The sequence below is a fragment of the Cetorhinus maximus genome, chromosome 2 (genome assembly GCF_964194155.1).
Source record: "Cetorhinus maximus chromosome 2, sCetMax3.hap1.1, whole genome shotgun sequence".
In the NCBI taxonomy this organism is placed as follows: Eukaryota; Metazoa; Chordata; class Chondrichthyes; order Lamniformes; family Cetorhinidae; genus Cetorhinus; species Cetorhinus maximus.
Window position 1 is genome coordinate 147,685,641 of NC_135880.1, and position 24,856 is coordinate 147,710,496.

The following is a 24,856-nucleotide window of genomic DNA, read 5'->3' on the forward strand; positions in this document are numbered from 1 at the left end:
CCTGCTCCGTCATTCATTATGATCATGGATGATCATCCAACTCAATAGCCTGCTCCTGCTTTCTCCCCATATCCTTTGATCCCTTTCGCACCAAGAGCTATATCTAACTCCTTCTTGAAAGCATACAATGTTTTGGTCTCAACTACTTTCTGTGGTAATGAATTCCACAGGCTCACCACTCTCTGGGTGAAGAAATTTCTCCTCATCTCAGTCCTAAATGGTCTACCACGTATCCTCAGACTATGACCCTGGTTCTGGACTCCCCCACCATCGGGAATATCCTCCTTGCATCAACCCTGTCTAGTCCTGTTAGAATTTTATAGGTTTCAATGAGATCCCCCCCTCATTCTTCTGAACTCCAGCGAATATAATCCTAATCGACTCAATCTTTCCTCATATGTCAGTCCCACCATTCCAGGAATCAGTCGGGTAAACCTTCGTTGCACTCCCTCTATAGCAAGTACATCCTTCCTCAGATAAGGAGCCCAAAACTGCACAAAATATTCCAGGTGTGATCTCACGAAGGCCCTGTACAATTGCAGCAAGGCATCTCTGTTCCTGTACTCGAATCCTCTGGCTATGAAGGCCAACATACCATTTGCCTTCTTTAACGCCTGCTGTACCTGCATGCTTATCTTCAGCGACTAGTGTACAAGGACACCCAGGTCTCGTTGCACATTCCCCTCTCTCAATTTATAGCCTTTCAGATAATAATCTGCCTTCCTGTTTTTGCTACCAAAATGGATAACCTCACATTTATCCACATTATACTGCATCTGCCATGCATTTGCCCACTCACTCAGCTTGTCCAAATCACCTGAACGGTCTTGGCAAGGTGGACATGGAAAGGATGTTTCCTCTTGTGGGTGAATCCAGAATTAGGGGGCACTGTTTTTAAATTAGGGGTTGTCCTTATAGGACAAGGATGAGGAGAGATTTTTTTTCTCAGGGGGTTGTGCGACTTTTGAACACTGCCTCAGTATGCGGTGGAGGCAGGGTCATTGAATATTTTTAAGGCAGAGGTAGGTAGATTCTTGTTAGGCAAGGGAATCAAAGGTTATTGGGCTGGATGGGAATGTGGAACTCGAAACACAAACAGATCAGCCATGATCTTATTGAATGGTGGAGCTGGCTCGAGGGGACGAATGGCTCACTCCTGCTCCTATTTCATATATTTGTATGTTCGTATGTTTGTATGTTTAGCACTCACCTGGCTATGCCCAGTACCCCTCTGACCCATTCTCAGCACTCACCTGTCTCATGTTCAGTGCCCCCTGACTCGTGCACAACACCTGCACCATGGCCATGGAAACTCCAGTCATGGTATTTCACAATGGGAAGTGGTTTCCTAGTCATCCACCTCGCTCCAACCGCATCCACATTTTCCTCAACTAAACTATGGGTGACAATCTGCCGCAATTTTTTTTTTAAACAAAATTTATGTCCTCATGGCTCTAGTCCACTTACCTGACTTGGATCTCGGGTGAAGCCGGTGCACCTCCATGCACATGACATTCCAGTTTTTGCACAAGTGTCAATTCCCATCAGAGGAGCAAGAGTAGAATCTCCAACATTAGGGAATCTTTAACAAAAACAGAAATACCTAGAAAAACTCAGCAGGTCTGGCAGCATCGGCGGAGAAGAGCAAAGTTGACGATTCGAGTCCTCATGACCCTTCAACAGAACTATTTGTTTTGGATTTCCAGCATCCGCAGTTTTTTGTTTTTATATTAGGGAATCTTTGTCTATCACCTGCCCCCAGACATCTGCTATTAAGATTTTTTATCTCTAAATATTTTATGCTAATCTATTAATAGTTACTGATAACAGTTATTGAGCATCTTGTGTAAATTATCATTTATCAAATGAACTGCGTGTAGAAAGATAGAACGAGGTTTCGTTGGCGGTTTCAATATTTCCTTAACATTTAATAACTGTAATCAACAGATTAATTATTAGGCGGCTAATTTTGTCCATGTATTTTCTGACATTTCTTGAACTTCTAAAGGAAAGCTTATAAGTTATTAATAACTAGCCATTTCTAGAAATAGAATAATTTCTTTTTTTATTATTCATTCTTGGAATGTGGGCTTCACTGGCTGGGCCAGCATTTATTGCCCATCCCTGCCCTTAAGAAGGTGGTGGTGAGCTGCCTTCTTGAACCACTGTAGCCCATGTGGTGTAGGTACACCCACAGTGCTGATAGGAATGGAGTTCCAGGGATTTATCCAGCAACAGTGAAGGAACAGCGATGTACTTCCAAGCCAGGATGGTGAGTGACTTGGTGGGGAGCTTCCAGGTGGTGGTGTTCCCATCTATCTGCTGCCCTTGTCTTTCCAGATGGTAGTGGTCATGGGTTTAGAAGGTGCTGTCTAAGGAGCCTTGGTAAATTCCTGCAGTGCATCTTGTAGATGGTACACACTGCTGCTACTGTGCGTCGGTGGTGGAGGAAGTGAATGTTTGTGGAAAGGGTGCCAATCAAGCAGGCTGCTTTCTCCTAGATGATGTCAAGCTTCCTGAGCGTTGTGGGAGCTGCACTCATCCAGGCAAGTGGAGAGTACTCCATCACGTTTGTAGCTGGTGGACAGCCTTTGGGGAGTCAAGAGGTGAGTTACTCACCCAAGGATTCCTAGCCTCTGACCTGGTCTTGCAGCCACAGAATTTATATGGCTAGTCCAGTTCAGTTTCTGGTCAATGGTGATCCCGAGGATGTTGATAGTGCGGGATTCAGTGATGGCAATGCCATTGAACATCAAGGATAGATGGTTAGATTCTCTCTTGTTGGAGATGATCATTGTCTGTCACTTGTGTGGCACAAATGTTACTTGCCACTTGTCAGCCCAAACCCGGATATTGTCCTGCTGCATTTGACATGGACTGATCGGTATCAAAGAGTCACAGAAGGCACTGCACATTGTGCAATCATCAGCGAACATCCCCACTTCTGACCTTATGATGGAAGGAAGGTCATTGATGAAGCAGCTGAAGATGGCTGGGCTGAGAACACTATGATGTAGCAACCCACCCTAATTGTTGTTAAATAGGGAAGAGAGCTTAACTATCACACCAGGGCTCTGAGGTTAGGAAGAGAGTAAGAAATATGCTATAAATGATGTGAGATAAATTAAAGATGATTTTAAAATTTTATGTGGGTTGCTGAGACCACAACAGGAGTATTCTGTCCAGTTTTGAGAAACTCGCTTTTAAGTGGGTATCTTAGAGGTTACATGTACGGTTTACATTGGGAGCACTGATATGGAAGGACAGTGTACTATAAATGATTCTGAGAAGTGTGGATGAGCAGCAATACCTTGGTGTCTGTATAGACCCTTAAAGGTTGCAGAGTAAGCTGGAGTAAATGACAATGTAAAGTGATTTAAAAAAAGCATGTGGCTACTTGGTTTATAAAATAGGAATAGAACATAAAAGCAAAGAGATCATGGGCGGAATTTTATGGCCCTGCTGCTGTGCAGGTGGGCCGCAACATGTGGCGAACCATTCAAAAGTCTATTGACTTTGGCGGGACTGTAAAATCCCGCTGACTTAAAATTCCGTGTAATTTTCTAAATCACTGGTTCGGCCTCAACTGGATAACTGTAGAAAATTCTGGCCACCACAGTTCAGTGAGGATTAAAAGGCCTTAGAAAAGTACAGATGAGGTTCACAAGAATGTTACCAGGATTTTACCAAGGATGAGAAACCCCACCTGCCCCGTAAACCAAAATATTCAAGTCTTTCATCTTCCATGAACGTAGAAACATGGAAGTTGGTTCTTTAAAGAGTCCAGGCCCACAGGACTAAATCTGATCCCTCATTGGTAATCCCCAGGTTAGTCCATACACGCCAGTCAGATAGCAACTATTTTCCAGTTTTCTAGACCTCGAGCGTTAAAGCAAATCAAATCATCTTTGAATAAAATAAATAGGCAAGGGTTTCACAGGCCAAAGAAAAGGAGCTCACAGGCTGGTTTAGTTCACAAGCTGCCTCTTGGACACTCCGGGTGAAAAGTAATTATAAATTGCATAGTTAAGGGAGTAGCACAAAGGAGTTGTACTGAATCACTCTTGCCAATAGTTCAGATTCACTGTTGCCTGCATAGAAATCTTGATACAATTATTTTTTTCAAATAAAACTTTTCTGAAACCTCAAAAATAGCCAATGAAGCTGAAGTACATTGCCTCTCTTTTTAGGTGTTTCTGACAGAATATACTGGGCGTCTCTTAATCTACCTGTTGTTTTATTTTCGCTTACTAAACCTGTATGGTATGGAGGATATAGACCATTGCAGCCGCCACCCCGTGGTGCAGTAAGTAATTTCTACCCTTTTCTTTTATCACTCTGAAGTTTCTGATGTACCTCTTGATGGTGTTATTATAATGATATAATACCTTGAGCTTATTTACTGTACAAGACACAAAACGCCAACTGCTCATAAGGGATTAGGTAAACACCTTGTGAGATTATTTATTAAAACTAGACAGATGAGAACAAGTATACATAGGTATAAAAATTGAAGACAGTAGAGTTGTGTGCGTGCTCTGCTCAAAGCAAAAGTGAAACTAAGGCTGGATCACCTGACAATTTTCCATTCTAGTTATGTCATGATGCTATCCCTTAAAAAGAAAGGGGGGTGGTGTAATATGCCTTTAAAGATACTTTCTCCCTTCCAGAGAACTATAAATATTTACAATGCATGTTCCTGTTTACTTACCATTACGTAAGTACACAGAACGGATGAATCTATGAGTCTCTAAAGCATAGAGGTCATCTGCTGGTATGCCTAGATCTTGTGATGGTAACTTTGTCTGGAGGTTTCTTTAATTGCTCACAGTGATCTGTAGGATTGTCATTTTTGGATGTTGTTCCTGGTTGCATTTTGACCTTGTCCTAGATGCAAAAGGACTGTATGGTGGTTGAGGAGCTGGAATGAATCTGATTTGTCCTCAGTTACGCCTCACCATTGCGTCTTCACGTGTAATCACTTCATAGGACCTTAGTTCCAAACAAATCCTTGTCACCTTAGCTGTGAGATCCTGGAAGTGAACTTGTTGTCCTAACTGTAAACTTGGCAATTCTGTGCCCACATTTTCATCGTGTATGTTGGTCATCTTCTCTAGGAGTTTTCAAAGTTGCTCTCTCGTTTCTGAGAGAGTAGAATGGGTAAGAGCAGGTAATTTTTTACGCACTAGTTTGCCAAACTCAGCCAGTGATGGAATAATTGCACTTAGAAGTGTCACTCTCAGATGTAACATTGCAATGTATAGGCATTGCTTAGCCTATGTACATTTGAGAATTAGGGATTTCATTGTGCAACTCATTTATTCAGCTAGGCTGTTAGATCTAGGGTAATGAGGAGAACAAGTAGTGTGATTGATATTTCACTTCTCACACATATCCTGAAATGGCTTACCAACAAATTGTGGACTGTTATCCATTATGATCTCTTTCGGCACACCAAATAACTGAAAATAACACTTAGGCCAGAATTTTCCATTCGGCGTGCAGGCACACGCCCGACACGCTGGAATGTAAAATGACGTGTGATGACATCGGGCATGCGCCCTGACGTCATTGCGAACTCGCGCAATATTTCATTTGGCAGGCGCAAGCTGGAGTCGGCTGCGTGCCCGTCGATAATTGAAAGGCCATTAACAAGGTAATGGGGTTGAATTTTACGCTGCCTGTCCAACCTTATGATTGGTGGGCAGATGAAAAGGGCAAGCGGCCTTTCCGTTTTTTAGGAAACCTCATCCACGAGCAGGATGAGGTTTTCTCAAGCTAATACTAATTAAATAAAAACTTTCTTTTGAAAATAAAAACATGTCCCATCTCATGTGATGCAGCCATATGAGGGGACAGGTTTCATTAAATTTTTAATTTCTTTAGCTATTTTTTTAAAAAGTGCTTCAATCCCCCTGAGGCAGCTCCGTGGCTCAGGGAGATTGAAGCGCTTTTTCACATGCATGTGTGAACTGCACGCTGGATCGAACTCTCCCTCCTCCCCCAACCCGCACAGGTAGTGCTCAGCACTACTGCTCGCAATCCATGTGCAGAGCTGATCGTGGGCGGCAGTCGGCTCCCCGAACGCTCCAGCCCACTCCCGCCGAGCCCTCCCGATAAATGTAAAATTCTGGCCTCAGGGTGTATGCAGCAGTGCTTGAGGAATTGTGCAATTGTCATATAATGGGGCACTTGCTAAAGTAATCGATGATCGCGATGAAGTCAGTGCCGTGGACATGAAAGAGGTTGGATACAATTTTAAACCAAGGATGGGTAGGAACTTCATGTGTAATCAATGGTGCTTTGTGCTGACCTGACATATGCTCTTGACATGCCTCACACTTCTTGATGATGACTTCAATGTCATTGTTCATACCCCACCAATAGACTGTCTCTCTTGCGAGTCCTCTTGTCCAATTATGCCCATGTGTGAGTGATGGAGCTGTTGAAGAATATCAGGTCACAAAGATTTCAGTATGATGACCTGTCTGCCTTTAAAAATGACCTACCTCATCCTGATAAGGCCAAAATGGTTTCACGTGTTCGTGGACATGCTGAATTGAATCAGGCCATCCTTTGATGATTTTCCACAGTTTCTGTAGTGTAGAATCTTTTGCTGCTTCTTCTCATAGATGCCAGCATTTGCAGTGTAGAAAATGTAATAGATCAATTGACGGTCTTGAATTCTCCTGCAAGTGTAACATTGAAGCGCCCTTGAAACTTCCAATTTTGTCAAAACGTTCTGGATATTTCAATATTAGGTCATGAACTGAGGTGATAGGGGTAGTCCCTGAAGTTGATCTACCAGGCGATGCCTAACTGATCCCATGGATTGTCACTAGTGTAAAATCACAACATGCCAGTAGACCAGCAACTCTGGTCCTTTAGTTTCCACAATGTAGAACATTTTTGACATCCAGGAGGATTGATTGTGCTTGCACTGCAGGAGTATGGATTCTGCACAAGGAATTAGTGAGCTGTTGTACGCTGAAAGTTGCACAGTGGATATGTAGTGGATACATGTCTTTTAGAATTCGCAGAGGTAGTATGCACCTGTGTCAATCTTGGCCAATAATGAATAGTTAAGAGCTTTCTTGGGACAGATAATTTTTCAAACATTTCGGATGGTGTAATGGCATTTACATTTTCCACGAGATTGATGGCGTGAAACATATGTTCACCGCTCTTTGTCTCGTTGTGTACACCATCATCATTTTCTGGTTTGTCAATCACCTCATGTATATGTTTCTGGTGTGATATCGGATGGTCATTCTTATTGCTTGAAGGTACCCGTTACGTACGGTCTGTTTGGATCAGTGCACGGCTCTTTGTAGCTGCACCAGCCTTTGTTCTAGTGCACTGCTACTGCTAATGGCCCTTTCTGCCACATGCCTTGCAGAATTGATGATTTCTTGGTGCATGCAGAAGCTACACCTTCCACATGTCTTGCTAAGTTTGAGGTCTGGTGAGTGCGTCAACAATCAGGGTTATACTAAAAACCTGTAAGCATTGTCGACCTGCAAGGATTGTTTCATATTTATGTCCATCCTTGAGTAACTCTTTGTTGCTATATGTTTTAGGCTTGTCTAGCAGATCTTTATGGAACACTTCCATGGGAGTGGATGCGATAACCAACTCAGCATTTCTGTCTGCTAGCTCTGCATATGAAAAATTACAACATGTACCCTTTTCTCTCCATCTGCTGATGAAATGTTTTATGGAGCTATAGGCACTTGTCAAAATGACACAACTCTGATGACATGCTGATGAAAATGGAAATTTAACCTGATTATGAGCTGGTCTTCCAATGTAGTCCATATATTTTGGGGACCCTTTGTCTCTTCATCTGTTTAACCTTGATGCGTTCAGCCTGTGTAGACCTTCATTCCCAGTAACTAGGTGAATTTTTATGGCTTGCTTGTCTGGTTCAGGTACACCTGAATAAAGAAACCATAGTTCTGTACCCTTTTCAAATATTTTGAATTTGGTCAGTAGATCAGCTGCATCCCAATTAAACTGGGGAATTTTGCGGACATTCTGACAATATCCCTTTGACCTCCTTCTTCTGTGGTACCTGGGATGAGTGTCACTATAGCCCCTTTCATGCACTTTTCCAAAGCTCTACCCACAAAGATGACTTGTGGTAGGAGTGCACCACAAGTCATGGCGTATTTACTTTTGATCCAATTTATTGATCAGCAGCACCTGAAGACACTTATCATAACCACAACCTTCTCTGGCCCAATTTTTATGACAGTTTTTCTTTATTTGTTTGCTTCTCCCTTGCTTGATATCGAGCTGGCACCCATGGAGCCCTGGAAACAACCGCAGGTGAAACAATTCAGTGGCAGAGTCACCTTGAGGGCCACTGACATGGGATTCCCGCCAAATCCATGTGGCTGCAGGTCTTGCTGCACAATCCCACACATCTCTGTGACCGCTTCCTGGGACAACATCTCTGTCAGTCATCTCTGGCATTACCTCTCCGCCATTTACAGATAGTTAGTTGGCTGCCAACAACTCTCCTTTGTCTCATCCTCTCCTCCATGCCCCTGAGGTTACAAGAATATTGGGTGTACCAGATCCACAGTGAATGCACCATGTTAATTGTGTGATGAAGGCAGGCAATGAATTAGCACCTCTGTGTATATGGCTCTCATCCATGCTGAGCAATGAGATTTTCATGTCCTCCCATGGGCCACACCCAAAACTCCTCCCAAACCCTCCACTTCCTCCTCATTGCCTCCTATTAGTTGGACCTAAACTCCTGCCAATATAATCATAAGTTCGGAAAACTGTTATCCTGTTACAATGACAGTAAGCGTGCCATCTCTTCCGCTTAACCCTACCCCCTTCACTGTAGACATTCCTCCTTGATCCTAGACCCTCCCCCCATCATCCTTGATGTGCCCTTACAATCTCTTGACTTGCCGTCTGAGATCTTCCATTATTCCTACCTCCAGCTGAACCGGCCCTCTTACTGCATCAACCTCCCCGCTCTGTAACTGTGGACTTTCCCCATGACAGATGTCTTTCTCTTCAACATTCAGGGGGTGACATTGGACATACAGAACCCATCCTTTACACCCCTCACTTTGCATTTCCTGATGGCCCCCCCTTCCGACCACACCCAAGACGGCAGGCACTAACATGTCCTGACCCAACCCCACTTCCTCGCAGCTCTTTTGCACCTATAGATGCCCTTGCTCCAATCCTCCTCATGCCAAATCACCCTTGGTGCTTCAAACCCTTTATCCAAGCTGCCTGTCTCCTGCCCTGAACCACAGGTTTCCACGAAAACAACCGTTCACCTCTGTTCACCTCAGATCCAAATGGACAAACTTGACTGGTGCATGCCACCGCTAAACAACCATGAAAGCAATACCATGAGTTTCTCATGTGCCACTGGCTTAATATTGAAGGCAGGACTTAATTTGAAAAAATTTTAAGACAACAGGTGGGATTTTCTGATCCTGCCCGCCACAGGGGTTGTCCGGTCCTGCTGAAAGTCAATCGACTTTTGGCTGGGCTACCGAACCTCCCACAGTAGGTCCCTCCATGATAGAGCCAGAAAATTCCAGCCAATGGGTATTCATGGGATGCGAATATATTGAAAATGGGGACCCACCACCAGATGGCGCGAGGCTCATCCCACCACTTCAATGTTACTGACTTAATTCTACATCTCAACCTGCAGTCAAGAAACCGAGATTTTGGCTCCCACCTAATTAAGTTTGCCTCAACCGCCACATTTCCTGTTCTTAGAGGCCCCATTAAATAACTCCCATGTTCTGGTGGATTATAACTGGTGGGTTGGTGTCTTCTGCTATATGTTGCCTCATTGTCTTGACTTCCAATTACTACTGATCCTCTTTGTCATTCATAACAATGGTATAGAGATGTATGCCCATGGGGAATGCCATTCTGTCTCCAGACTTCTTTTGATCATGTTGCAGAGAGGCGTGAGGCTATAGGATTGTGAGGAGGTCAAGTACGAATCTTAGTAATGATAAAGCAGGAAATTCCTGGGCATACCACCACCAGCTGGGTGGCAGCCCTTTGCAGGGCATGGGGACAAGGATCTTCAAAGCTACCAAAAGGGTTGATAAATTTGTATCAACTGCATTAATGGCACATCAATGAAGTATAAGCGGCATAATGCGCTAAGTGGGTTTCCTCAATCTTTCTTTCTTAACAGCATAAGTGCTGAAGATGATGAGCAAATTCAGGACCTATGAATTATTGTTGCTGCTTTTTGAAAGATTAAGTTTCCAAACACTTCTGACTTACTCAGGTAATGGGCAGTGCTTGCATTGTGGTTTATGGTCTATCCATTTTTGTATCAATCATATAATGTGGAGGTGTGACAAGTCCTTCACTGAAGGACATCAATGAAAATGAAGCCTTAATAATGTTTCTGATTGTTTTGATAAATCAACACCAATATTTTTAATTTGCTGCTGTTGATAGATCCACTGTGATGTTTTAGAATTATTTTTGACAGGATCCACTTGGCAATTTGGATCGTTGGCAAGAAGTTCCATTTATCAGATTGGCCACAGAACAAAACTTAGGTTGATCGACCATATTATGATTTTTCTAAGGTTTCCTCATGTATTTTGCATAAGGGCATACTTCTTTAATGACGGAGGATATTCAACAGAGACAAATGTTTCATGAGGATGAACAATAATTATGTTTGACTCTGCTTTCTACAGGCAAAAGTAAATGATCAGAAGCACACCATAAGTTTTTCTTTTAGAACCCATTCATTTTGCCTTGCATGTTCAAAATACTAAGACTAGTTTCTCTCAGCTTTTTCATCAATGATTGAAGTGAAGTGAAAATCCATTTAAACGTAAAGAGCTGCTTATCTCAAAAACCCAGATTGATTAAGAGCATCATACATAAAGAAAAAAAGAAAAACTTTAATTTCTAGACGGCCTTTTGTGACCTGATCACATCTCAGCCAGTGAAGTACTTTTTTTTACAGCTAGTGAATTATTTTTGAAGTTTAATCACTTGTGTAATTTAGGGCAACAAATTTGTGCCCAGAAAGATCCCACCAACAGCAATAACATCTATTTTAGTGATGTTGGTTGAAGGAACAAAGCTGGGCAGGACACTAGGGGAACTCCCCTGCTCTTTTCCAAATAGTGCTGTAGGATTTTTGATATCTACCTGATAGGGCAGATGGGGCCTTAGTTTAACAGTTGACCTGAAAGATATCACCTTTAACAATGTTACACATGCTTAGTACTGCACTGAAGAGCCAACCTAGATTAAAGCACAGTCCAATGAGACCAGAAGACACTAGAAACCCTGGAGGGCACCAGGTTCACCTGGTTTTACAGTTGTCCATCAACCACTGTGGTTAGAAAGCTTCTGGGAAAAATAAGGGCAAAATCCACGACCTGAAAGAAGAAAGAGATCAATGAGGAACATTTGGAAGGTTCCCAGAAAGGAAAAGATCACCAGAAGTCAGGAAAGATATTAAAGTGAAGCAGGGAGAAAGGGGAATTAACAAAATGGATCAGCCAGAAATTAAGATTAGATACACCTGAAAATTTGTTATGGTGCCGAGCCAAGAGGATTGGGAAGGGAAAATCACAGTGAGGGAGTGGGAAGGAACAAGAGTGGCGGCTACATACAAACTTTAATCCTCCTGAGTGGAGAAGTGCTGTTGAACCCTTATGCTGCAATCCCATGACCATAGCTGCAGGAAGAAAGGCAAGGTAGAGATGAGGGACAGAATTTAATGCCCTCCCGCCGCCACCCAGACGGAAAAAACAGTAAATACTGGAAAATAAGGATACTTGTCCGAACAGGTCTTGTGTACCTTAAAATGGAACACTAGTAAAAATGGGAAATAAGAATACTGGTCCAAACTGCTTTTTTCCTTCTGGGCTTGTGGCAAGTTTGGTGATGGGGGCATTTAATTGGGCAGGAGAGCGGTGGGTGGGGACATGGCTGCCTTCCTGCCTCCACCCTGATTAAGTTCATGGCGGGAAGGCCTATGGATGGCCATCCCGTCTCAAATTGAGGCCCTTAAGTGGACAACTAATGTCCACTTAACAGCCTCATCCCACCACAGCTGGAATTAACCCAGTGTTGAGGGGGGAGACTTGCCATGTGGGGGTCACAACAAGCCAATCCGTGTTAGGTTGCTTGCGGGTCCCTGGGGTGGGCAGCCTCATTCAAAGGCTGACCGACTTTCAAAGCGGCTGCCCCACAGTGATAATACCCTCCAGGAGGTCTTAACAAGCTCAGTGTGGGACTCCCGCCCCTCAGTGGAAAGAAGTTCCTTCCTTTAGAGCTGTCGGACAATCTGATTGGCCGGCAACTATTACAGTCCCAGAACTCAGTAGTGGGGGCTGCTGGGACTGCAAGGGGACAACATGGATACTGGAATCAGATATGTCTAGGATTTTTGGGCAGGCAGTGATCGAGTACACTAGAGTTGGATGGAAGGGTGTTGTGTTGGGGGGTCGGGATTTGGAGGCCTGGAGAGGGAGGCACAAATAGGAGTAACATCTTTGGGTGGTGCCTCAGTGCACACAGAGCACCGGCAAAGGAGGTATCCGCCCCCCCCACCCCCCCCTACTCCACCAACCCCCACCCACTTTCCCTCAAGCACTTTCACCCAAGTTGGTGAAAAAGCAGCCTGCCCAATCTTGTCAGCCTATCACTGCCAACCATATTATGGCAGCAGAGGTGGGACTAGATGCTTAACTGCCCCTTACTTGGGCAGTTAAGGGTCTCAATAACCTAAAGGTGGGTGAGATAGCCCTACCCACCCACTGTATTTTGGGGAATAGTTTGGGGGTGGGTGTGAAAGTGGTGGGCTCACCACCATCATATTTTACATGCTCCCCGCCAAAAACACACCCAGTGAAGGGTGCGTAAAATTCAGCCCCAGAAGTGGAGGATGGGTAGCCTGGCAAAAGGGAGGCCCAAGGCATCCTTGTGAGTCCAAATGCAGCACTCAAGCCTCTACTGGCCCTCAAAGAGACCTAAATTAAAACTTTGAAAACTTAACTCCTGGGTCTCTTCTCATGCAGGATTCAGCTCCAGAGAGACTTGCCTAAGGGATAGTATTGGTACATGCAGAATGGCAGCAGGATTAGAGTGGGTATGTGATTCACATCATTTTAACTTGCTCCCCCTCCACCTGGTATCTGCCAAGTGCAGGCAATTAAATTTGAAGCCATTGTTCCAAAGCATTTGGGGAAGATAAAAAAATTGGAGAATGCTGGGGATCAACTTGTTCACATTAGGGGTGGAATCGCCCCACATTTGCACTAAGTGTTGTAGCGGGCGGAGAAAATGACATTTTACCCGTCGGCTGCAATGGCGGCTTGTCACGCCATATTGTCTCAAACCCGCCACATTAATTATGTATTCCAGGGAAACATGCCGTTTCCATGGCAGGCTGGCTGTCACTCGCCAGCCACACCATCACCTCGCCGCTTCATCATGCCAGGCGCCACACTTAAAGTGCAGCCACACGCACACCTCTCAGTTCTTCCAGCCCAGGACTGCCGCACTGAAGACAGGATGGTCCTGAAACGCAAAAAGACTGCAGCCCCCCGCTTCAATGACATGTCCCTTTTGAACTCCATGGAGTCCCACCCTGATGTCCTCTACCCCATCTCTGGCCGCAGGATGGGCAGCTGCATCACCAATCCAGCACGGGAGGTGGCAGCAGCACTGGTCAGTGCCAACGCCCTGCAAAAGAGGACAGCCAACCTGTGCTGCTACAGGATGAATTGTCTCATCCGTTCCACCAGGGTAACTCACTCTTCTCCTCACACACTCACAAACCCATCACACATCCACAGGGATCTCACACCTCAAGGGACAACACCACTAACTCTCACACACACACTCACATCTCCATCAGGCCCATACCCTCTCGAACTCGCATCCTCATCTTGTCCATGGCTCCGTTCACCACACAAACATTCCACACAGGGCCATGTGCCCTGCTCACACTCTCTCCATCTGTTTCCACGCAGGAGAAACCTGCTCACATCAACAGTGAGAGGTCCCAGACCGGGGGTGGAGTGCCCCAAATTAGACCCCTCACTCACTTTGAGGAATTTGCCATCGCACTGACTGGTGAGGATGTAGACCTGCGGTGATGGTGAGGTCAGCGGCGAACATGCTCATGAGGATCCTGCACCGCACCATTCTTCTCTCAATGCAACTGTGAGTGCTCTCTCTCCTGCTTTTGACGCTGCTGATGTACACTAATTATCTCTACTTTGGTTCACAGGGAGCCCTGCCTAGTGGCCAGTGCCCTCAGCCAGCCAGTCCCTCAGCTCCATCCACATCCTCACCTCCAGCCAAGGGGACACCTCCTCCATTGAGGAGCTGGAAATAAGCAGCCTGGAAGACCCATCACAGCACTTATCCGCACCCTCCACCAACGCAGAGACACACACCTCAGTGGGACCTAGATCTAGAGCAGTCTCGGATTCACAATCTGGTGCTCACTGCATGGACACATGTCCGTGCAGGAGGAGGCAAGTTCAGCCGAGCTCCCCAGAGTTCGGAGGACTGCTGGGGGAGAGGTATCTGTGAGGTCTGAGTCAGAGGACAAGCCTCAGGATTTGGCCTTCCAACTCATCATGGAGAGTCAGCAGGAGTGGGAACATCACGCAAAGCTGTTGGGAGCCCTCAATGGAGTCGGAGGAGTGCGTCCACCTGCTCACTGATGAAGTGGTGCCCACATGTGCCCGGATGGAGGTCTCTATGGGAAGGATGGCGGACGCCATAGAGACTCTGGTCCAGCAGAATGCAGAGATGTGTGCAGACCTGTACTCCATCGCAGTAGCCATGGGTAAGTTACTGCAGTGGCAATGCAAGAGAGGATAGGGGTACCTTAACATCCCTCCAGGTGCTCCTCCCCCTCAAGGAGTCAGACCGGGCACCTGATGGGAAGAGAAACGGCAGGATCTGTGTCTGCCTCCGAGTCCCCACCAACCACCCTCACCATCCCTTCTACCACTACCGTCGAACTCTCACTCTACCACCTCACTCTGACCTCGGTCATTCTCATCATTCCACACCCACCCTCAGCTCACTTCCCAGGAGGCAGCCATGGGCTCATCAGAGCCCTCCCTTGCACATTCACCTGGATATTCACCCCCTCCCCCCCCCCCCGCCGCCTATGGACCCCTTCCCCCATTGGAATCCCTCCCCCATCTCCCAAATATTTCCCCTTGGTCTTCCCTCCTCCCAGACTCCACCCCCATTTATCCCTTCCCCTTTCCTGACCCCTTCAGACATCGTACTTCTTCCACCACCTTTAGTCCTTCCCCCATCCTGACTCTTTCCTCCAGGCTTTATTCTTCCTCCAGCACTACTCCTTCCCCGTTCTTGCCTCTTTCAGGCACCGTTACTTTTTCCACCACCTTTAGTATTTTCCCCTTCCCAACTCCTCCCTCCGCCCTTACTTCTTCCTCCAGCATTACTCCCTCCCCTCTCTACACTCCTTCCTCACCCCAGATTCACTCCCCTATCCACACCCCTTCATCCCCCCGGACTCCTTGCCCTCTCTGCACTCCTTCCCCCCTCTGAACTCCTTCCCTTACACTTTCCATCCCCTTACACCTACCTCCCCAGCTGCCATCGTCTCCCTTGTTTCCCGTTCTCCCTCCATACTCCCTCTCCCTCCCCCAAACCTCCATCCCCACACCTTCATTCCCCCCTCCCAACCTCACCCCATCCTGACAGCTGTTCCACTCCCAGTCGATCCTAGACCTTCCTCTCCTACCCCCCCCGGTATATTTTCCTCTCCCAAACACAACTGGACCTTCCTCTCCAAACCCTCGACCATCATCGTTGTAAGCAGACCCTCAACAGTGACTTTCCATCTTCTGTGAGCTGCTTCACAGCAGAGCCATGTCCATGAGAATCCACCCTCCCAGCCATGGACTTTCCTCCAGTGTGTCATTGCTATCGGGCTCCAGCATCTTCTGCTCCTTGGATGTCCGCGATGTCAGAAGGCCCTGGCTGTAAGCCCCGACTTCTGCACATCACACTTGTCAAGACATGTCCTGCATCAGTGTTCAATCACGCCAACGTTGGTGGATGATTCCAGTGGGCTGGCCTTATAATAATATGCAGATGTATTACAATGAGGTTCCTGATGTCCGATGGAGGGGAACGCGGCCCGCCATTGATGGGCTGAGAGGACGATTGAAAACTGGTTTCACGACTTCATGAAACCAACTTCTGGCCTTCTTGCCATGTTGTCCGCTCACACTGCTGAGCATGCCCAATGCCAGCGAGTACGGAAAATTCTGCCCTTGGTTGAGGGAACAGTACTCTAAAATGTAAGGTGAGAAAGTACATATTTAAGAATTTAGAAAAAAAAAGATACCTCTGGTAGCTCCTTGACATGATTAGTTTAGGAAAATGTGAATGAATGCTTCCTATGTCATTATCTTCAGTGCTATCCTTTTCCTACTTACCTTTCTGTATTAGTTCATTGCCCTGTCATCCTCCAAAACCAAGAAACACTATAATGTTTGCAGAATTCTCATCTTTTGACAGCTATGTTCTTCAGTGTCCAACAAGGCATTTTTGGCTAGGCATTGTCCAATGGTCAGGAGTGAACTAACTTCAATTTGTTTTACGTTTGTCTGCAGAAGTGCATGTTATTAATGAAACTTGATAGGCCCCAGTTGCATTGGTCTGTTGATTAAATATTGTCTGGAAAATAACCTAATCATGGAAAGACAAATATGAGTTGATAGTTATTGACAAGCTGGTCAGAATTTGAGATTTTGTGGGATTAGACATACTCAAGACCAGTAAACCTGTTTCTTTCAAAATGTACTTTTATGTCAAAAACCCCTGTGTTTGTTAGCTGAAAATTCCTGTTCATACTGAAGGGACAATTCCATCAGTTTAATTTGTCGGCAGTGAGCCGAGCACATTGGCCATGCATGTCCCATGAAACAACTAATTGTTAGAAAATCATCTGCATCAGCCAAGGCTCCTTAACAGCATGAACTTGGAAAATAACCCCAATGCATGGCTTTCGGAGCACACAGATGCTCAACATGGCTGCCAACTGTTCCACCCAGCCCTTCCTGCCATGATTGATTTAGATCCAAAAGCAAAGAGTTTCCATCCTCCATCTCCTTTTCTAACCTGGCTAAAAGCTACAATTGTTGTGTGCAGACCGGTTGAGGAAATTTTGACCTTGAAATTAGACTTTGTTGCATCCATTTTATGACCAAAAATGAGTGCAACACTGATCTGTTTCAGACATCATCCTGCAACCCAAGGACACCTCATTCAACTTTGGGCTGGGTGTTTTCAGACATCGAAAAATTATTTCAAATTTGAAATAAGCGTTTTTGCAAAATCTATTTGCATGTCTAACAAATAGCATTTATATAGCCTCTACAAGCAGAGTGTTTGTACATGTGTACTGATTTTTTTAAAGAAGCATTTGGGAATATTGTGTGCAATAAGTGAATTGGGCGCAGTCGAGTACAAACGTGTTCAGGACACTAACCATGTTTTCATTGCTGATTTGCGTCATGGGCTTGAATCCCATCGCTCAGTTTCTGCCCTGGGCACTCCTTGGTATTTGAATACAACATGAAATTTGATTGCCCAGGATCAGTTGATATGGCTAAATACCAGCCGGAATTTAGTGGTCCCGTCACGGCAGGGATGGAGCCGTAAAATGCACCGAGTCATTCCAAACTTCATTAACTTCAGCGGGACCGTAAACTTCTGCTGTCCTACAATTCCAACCATCATCACTTTCAGCATATTATCATGAAACTTGAGCAAGACAGGGGAGGCAGAATTTTACCCTAAGGATAGAGCAAATATATAAAGTTATGAGAGAGAATGAATTAATGACAAGATAACTTTGAACTGATCAGAAGTCACTGCTGGGACAAGATTCATCTACAGTAAGCTAACCTGAGAGAATTGTTTATTTCCATGTACTTGCACTCTTCCCATATAGAAGAGTGTCAAGCAGTGGAAAAATTTGCAAGTTTATTAGCAATCTGACAGGATATGATGTGAATGATCCTTCCATGGCCACAACTATCATTAAATCAACCAGTATGGTTAGACCTAAATGATTGGAGAATTTTCTGGGCTGACACAGCCCACATGATGAAGCGTATTCCCTAGATCCACCAGACATCTGAATCCCCACTTGATGCCAGCACAGAATCCAGTGTCAGAGCTCCAATTTCCACTGACCAGGGTGGTTGAGAACCAGATTTCAACACTGCAGTGCCTGACGGAGAGAAGACCACAACCATTAAGCCACAGGCTGACTTCCATTTGAGAGAATGACTGCTTGTTAGACAGATGTGTGTGTTATGAACTGTGTTAATGAGCAGGTTAGAAATTGGATGATTAGACTGTTTTCCAGAGTTTCAGTGGGATCCTTTTATGACAGATAAAGATCTCTCCTTTATCTTGGGAGATTATATTGCCATCTGTGACTAATGCCTTTGGCTCAAATGAAGTTTAGGTTTCTGTAGAATTTGTTCGCCTGCCAACTGGAGACAATTTCTGGAATCAAATATACCATTCAGATTCCAATATAGTGAGTGGGACAACAGAAACCTAGATATAAGTATTCGTATAATATCTCAAGTGACAAGAAATGGGCATTCGATCCTGAATCAATAGCAATGTACAAACATCTTTACAAATGTATGCTTCCTTTCCAAATTACTTTTGTATTTTCTCTTCCCCCACCTTGTCTTTAAGCTTGGCTTGCATCTGCCATTCTCTTCACTACATCAAGCAAATCCTCGAAACTCTCTTTGTGCACAGCCTATCCAATGGAAACACTGCTCTGAAGAAGATGCTGAAGGTAAGCATTAGCACAGCTCAGTACTCAGTCATTAGCAAATCTTATATGCTATATTACACTTTCATTTTCCCCACTACAGCAGTTTAATAGTGCAGTCGCACTGTTTTCTAACATTATTTCTTTCTTCCATGCTTTATCTCCAAGATTGGATTAAAATCCAATGATATCAGGAGGTAGTTTCAATAAATCTTTATCTGAATCATATGTGGTGAAGCTTTAACTTTTGTTTTTCAGAGAACCGTTACAATGTCATGAAGGACAGCGCTGATGCTGACTAAAGGATAATATAGAGCACAGACTGGCATGTAATCTGTCTTTTATTTCCCAGAGGATTTATCCCATTTATTCTCAAAAGAAATGAGAGGCATATTGCTTTGCACGGCCAGTTTTTGCTACATATATATGTTAAGCTTTTTTCAAAAAATAAAAGCAAGCTGTTTAGAGCCTTTTTAATAAATGTCTGGTACAGTTTGTAACCAAAAATGGGCATAATGATTTACATATATATGTCACAAAAAAGTATTTTTCTTTGCAGGTTTAACTGCATGTTTTGTTAATGCAATAAGCATAAAGCAATATGGGTGAGAGACAATGTGATCTGCAGTGACATCTCACTGTAGAAACCAGGGCTGGAGTCAATAAGAAGCCATCAAACATTAACATGTTATACAAACAGTTAAAATCCTTAATATGCCACCATCTTTTAGAATGATTGGAATACAGAATTTAGTTAAAATACGGAGAATATATGAAAGGCTTACTTTTAACGTAAAACATTACACTATATTCCCTTACTATATTTTATAATTTGCAATATTTTATATTTGAAAAATGTAGATACAGTTAAACAGTTAAGTAAGAGAGTTTATTACTCCTTAGTAGAAACATAAGAATTGATTTTAAGTTGGGAAGGTTTGATGTGTGGGAGCCAGGCAGCAGACCCAGGAACATGAAGGAACATAGGAACAGGACTACACCATTCTGCCTTTTGAACCTGTTTTGCCTTTCCATTTAATTAGATCATGTTTGGTGTGATTCTTAAATCCATTTACCCATCATTGGTCAATATCTCTTCATAACTTTGTCTAACAAAAATCTAAATATCTCAGTTAGGGATTTTTAAAAATAAACTTCCTCAAAAAGCTGCTGAGGTTAGAGAGATCCAGATTTTCACCACATTTTGTGTGAAAATGTGCTTTCTGACAGCTGGCTATAACTTTAAAGTTCTGTCCTCTTGCTCTGGACTCCCCCTTGAGGAAATAGTTTTGCCCTATCTACCCTAAAAATCCTTCAATCATCTTAAACCACTCAATTAACTAGCTCTTTCACCTTCCATACTGAAGTGCTGGCAGGATTACAAGCCTTGTCTGTGTAACTGAGACTCAGAAGTTAACCCCTTTAGCCCCAGCATCATTTTGGTGGATCTGCACTCCCCTGCCACCTGCAAGTCCAACATATCATTCATGAGGTGTGGTGCCCAGAACTTGTACAACCTTAGCTTAACCATAGATTTTTACAACTGCAGCATATGTTCTGTTATATTGTTATTATTCATAAAGAACCAGGAACTAATTGTAATATGAATATATATCCGAGGCTGCCACATTCACTGTTGTACTGCAGTCATTTGCCAAGTAACAATGTTCTTTAGATCTTTAGGTCAATAGTGTGTATCAGGAAAAGCAATGGTCCCAACATTAACCCCTGAGGACTTTCACTGCAAACCTTCCTCCAGCCCGAAAAGCATTAACCACTACTCGCTGTTTCCTGTCATTCAGCCAATTTAGTATCCATATTGCTATTTTCCCTTTTATTTCATCAGCTATAACTTTGCTCACAAATCCAGTGTGCAGTGCTGTATCAAATGCCTTTTGCAAGTCCTTGTATACCACATCAACAGCATTGCCCTCATTAACCCTCGCTGTCAGATCTTCAAAACACTTCAGCAAGTTAGTTAAACATGATTTTCCCTTAAGAAATCTATGCTGGCTTTCCTTAACTAACCTGCATTTATCCTTGTGACCATTAATTTTGCCCCTAAATATTGTTTCTCGAAGTTTGCCCACCATTGACATGAAACTGACTGGCCTGTAGTTGCTGGGCTTACCTTTATACCCTGTTCCGAGCAAGGAAGACAGAAAAATTATGGCCAGTGCTTTGAAATTTCGTCTCTCACTTCCCTCAGTATCCTTCAGTTTCATTTGGTCCTGGTACCTTATCAACTTTAAGGACAGATAGCCGAAACAATGCCTCCTCCTTTTCAATTTTAAATCCTTCTAGTGACTGAATTACCTCTTCCTTTCACCATGTCTTAGGCAGCATCTTTTTCCTTGGTAAAGAGAGATTCAAAGTATTAATTTAGTATGTCAGTAATGACCTCTGCCTCTATGCATAAATCCCTTTGTTGGTCTCTAATCAGCCCCACTCCTCTTTTTATCACCCTTTTCCTATTTATTGGCTTACAGAAGACTTTGCAATTCCCTTTTATGTTATCTGCCCAGCTCTTTTCATACTCCCCCTTTTCTGCTTTTCTTTCTTTTTTCACAACCCCTCTGAACCTGCTGAACCTATTATACTGTCTGGTAGGGCAAGGAAGCATGTCCCAAATCCACCCCTGCCAGAATGGGGATCAAACCCCATGCTGTTGGCACCAATCTGATCCGCACCAGCCATCCAGCCAACTGAGTCAACTGGCTCCCCCCCACCCCGAGGAGTCCAAGTTGCTGTGGCAACATACACTTTTATGTGCATGTTGTAAACAGCCTGGACTATGATAAGGATCGTGGAGGCCCCAATTTCTTTCCATCATGTGGCTAACCAAGAATCTCTCTGGCTCTTAATGCCTGTCCAACAACAATGGTGTATGTTGGAAGGAATTACAAGCTGATACTCAACATGTTTGGCTGTGTTATGAATGCACCTTCCTTGACCATCAAGTCCTGGAGTAGGACTTAAACCTGGAGCTTCTGGCACAGAGGCAGGGATGCTAGCACTTCACCACAAGACTTGGGATCAAGGTAAACACAGACAAAAACATTGTGAAGTTGAGAGAATGCCATGTATTCGGTCTGGTACACACACCTAACTGAGTCAAGCTAAGTCCTGAAAAAGTCACAGCTGGGACTGACCTGAGATGGAAATTCCAAGAAACAGGAAAGAGTTGAGAAGTTTCCTTGGTTTGATCCAGTACATGGGCTCTTTCATAACTCATGTCAGACCACACAGTAAACATATGAGAACTGATGAAAGAAGATGTTGATTATCAGTGTCAGAGTCACATAAGAGAAGTTTCAATAAACGTAAAGAAGTAGCCTTCAAAGAGACAAGCCTGTCACAGAAGGAAACTTGTCACTCTGCAATTAGATGCTTCTTCAATATGGACTGGGAGCAGCCCTGGTACAAGAGGGAAGACAGATATCACTCACACCCTAAGCTGTAACATCAGCTGAGACCAGATATGTCAACATAGAAAGAAAGATTTTGGCAGTCATGCATGGATGTAATGAATTCTATATATACATCTCTATGGGAGAAAGCTTATAGTGGAGTGTGATCATCATTCAATTGAGCAGATGTGCAAAACAAAATCTGTGTAAAGTACCAGTAAGATCCAGAGATTGCTCTTGAGGCTTCAGAATTACTATTTCACTGTGAATTAAGCGAGGGAGAGAAATGGTGCTAGCAGAGGCCCATCTCAGTTGCCATGGGAAAAACATGAGATATAAGATCTGGGTGTAAAGATTCATCACCTAGTGAATGGAACACCACTGAAACTGAATCAAATTAGAGATGAGACCAGCAAATATGAAGAGTTACAGGTGCTCTCTCAGCAAGTGATCCAGGGTTGGCCTGATAAGATATAGCAAGCACAGCCAGCAATACAGCAGTATTTGTCTATCAGAGATGGCATCTTGCTATCAGATGGCATTCTGCTAGCCATATCCAGAACAATCTTACTCAAAACGATGCAGGAAGAACTGCTCCAGAAGATAGATGAAGGCCACATGGGAGTGGAGAAGTGTAACCTCAAAGCCAAGTCAGCTGTGTGCGGGATAGGCATCTGCAAAGACATCGAAAGAATGGTGTATACATGCAGTGTATACCCGAAGTACAAAAATACACAGAAGAAAGAGATGATAGTAACTGAAGTACCACCCAGACCATGGCATAACGTGGGAGCTGATTTATTCACATTCAATGAAGAATGGTATTTGTTGTTGCAGAATACTACTCAATGTTTCCTTTTATCTGAAAGGTGAAAGATTTAAGAGCTACAAAAAGCATGTAGCAGAACTATGAGATCTGTTTGCTGAGCAAGATATTCCTGAAAGAATAATGTCTGACAATGGAGCCCAATTCACTTCCAGAGAATTTAAGGAATTTGCTGAACATTATAGGTTTAATGTCATCACCTCATCACTACATTGCCCAACTGGATGCAGGTTTATAGAAAAATAACTCCAGATGGTCAAGAGAACCTGCACAAAATTCTGAGAGACAAAGGAAGTTCCAATCCTCGCCTTATTGTTACTCCAATCTGCACCTCTCAAGCATGACATGAAATGGCCTGCAGAACTGTTGAATGTATAAATTATAAGACAATTCTGCCAAGCAAGATACTCCCTCCAAGTGACTAGGAGGAAGTAAGGCAACAAGTCACTAATGTACAGGTAGAAAGGAAGTTCCAGTACTACTGGTACCAGTTGGAACCAGTTCTGCACAGGGAAATAAGAACAGTTCAGAACTAGCATTCAGGTAGAAATTACCAGTTAATACTAGTGATGGTACCAGTAAGCTGGATGGTGGTGCCAGCAATTCTGGCAGGCCAGTAGGAAATGCCAGTAATGCTGGTGATATAGCTAGTACTGGTCCGAACTGGTTATTTTTCCAGTTTATCCGCTGGTCTTTCAACTGAAGTCAATAACTCCCCCTTCCAATGTATATTTTTTTTGGATGGTAATGCTCAATATTAATAAGTGTGATTCTGCAGATTGTCAGACAAAACACTCAGAATAAAAGTATGCATAAAAACTGTACAAATTTTATTGTGAAAAGTACCAAACACACAAAATTAAAATTCCTCATTGATCACAGGGGAAAAAAAACACTCAGAATGAAAGTTTCAGTAAAGAGTCAACAACTTTATTCCTGGAAAAGAAGTGAGAAAACATAAATATCTCTTGCACATTATCATAATGCTAATTGACTTCAGGTCGAATTTGCTCACAGTTCAGATCCATTATTTTGTCTGTTATATAACTGATCAGCTTGTTTTGCCCCCTTTGAGACCTCATCCTTGCTCAACCCCTTCCTCAAATGATGAGTGAAACATGCTGCAGATGGGGAAAGAAAAGGGAAAACATAAGCTTTGACTCATTGAAACTGTTAAACTTAAACGAATAGCAAGTTTAGTTGTCCTCTGGCCTGTCATGCACGCCCACTGCCGCTCACTGAGCTCCAGACCACCCTGCAATTGAACCTGCAGGGGATCAAAAAACATGTCAGTGGTCTGCGTGCAAGATCTGTAATGCAGACTAAATTACAGTGCATATCAGACTGCATGAATGCAGATAACGTATGTCACCCCCTGTGATATCCACCGCTTTTAAGGGTGCGTTGTGTGTGAATTGGCACGGGTTTTATCTGGAACATTCAGAAAATCATTCCTTCCCATCTATTGGAGTGTAAAGCACCTCTGCATGTGTGCTACCCCCAGTTGTGCGAATAAATGTGGGTATAGCTTCAATCTTGCAGGTCTGGGCAGGGTTGTTGCTCTGAGAGACATGGCCATGGGCTGCAGTGTCCTCACACGCGATTGCTGTGGACCTTGGGCTGCAACAGAAAGCAAGTGAAATAGCGTGTATGACTCTTCAGCACTAAGATAGCTGTTGCATAAGGATTGCAGTTATCTAAATGCATATACTCTGCGTGCAGTTACTGAAAAATTGCTCCTGGAGTCTACAGTTGAGCCTCAATAGCTCCTCC

At 43.9% G+C, this 24,856-nt stretch overlaps 1 protein-coding gene across 2 annotated transcripts in view; it reads left to right on the forward strand.

Annotated features, from left to right (window-relative positions):
* LOC144698676 (trans-2,3-enoyl-CoA reductase-like) overlaps positions 1 to 24,856 on the forward strand; it is a 205,644-nt gene that overhangs the window by 121,376 nt on the left and 59,412 nt on the right. The window contains exons 5-6 of one of the 2 annotated variants that reach the window (XM_078570507.1): positions 4,191 to 4,306; positions 18,766 to 18,871. In XM_078570507.1, coding sequence (XP_078426633.1) covers positions 4,191 to 4,306; positions 18,766 to 18,871 — 222 coding nt within the window. The remainder of the gene's footprint in view (positions 1 to 4,190; positions 4,307 to 18,765; positions 18,872 to 24,856) is intronic. The other variant, XM_078570508.1, reaches the window with a different exon arrangement.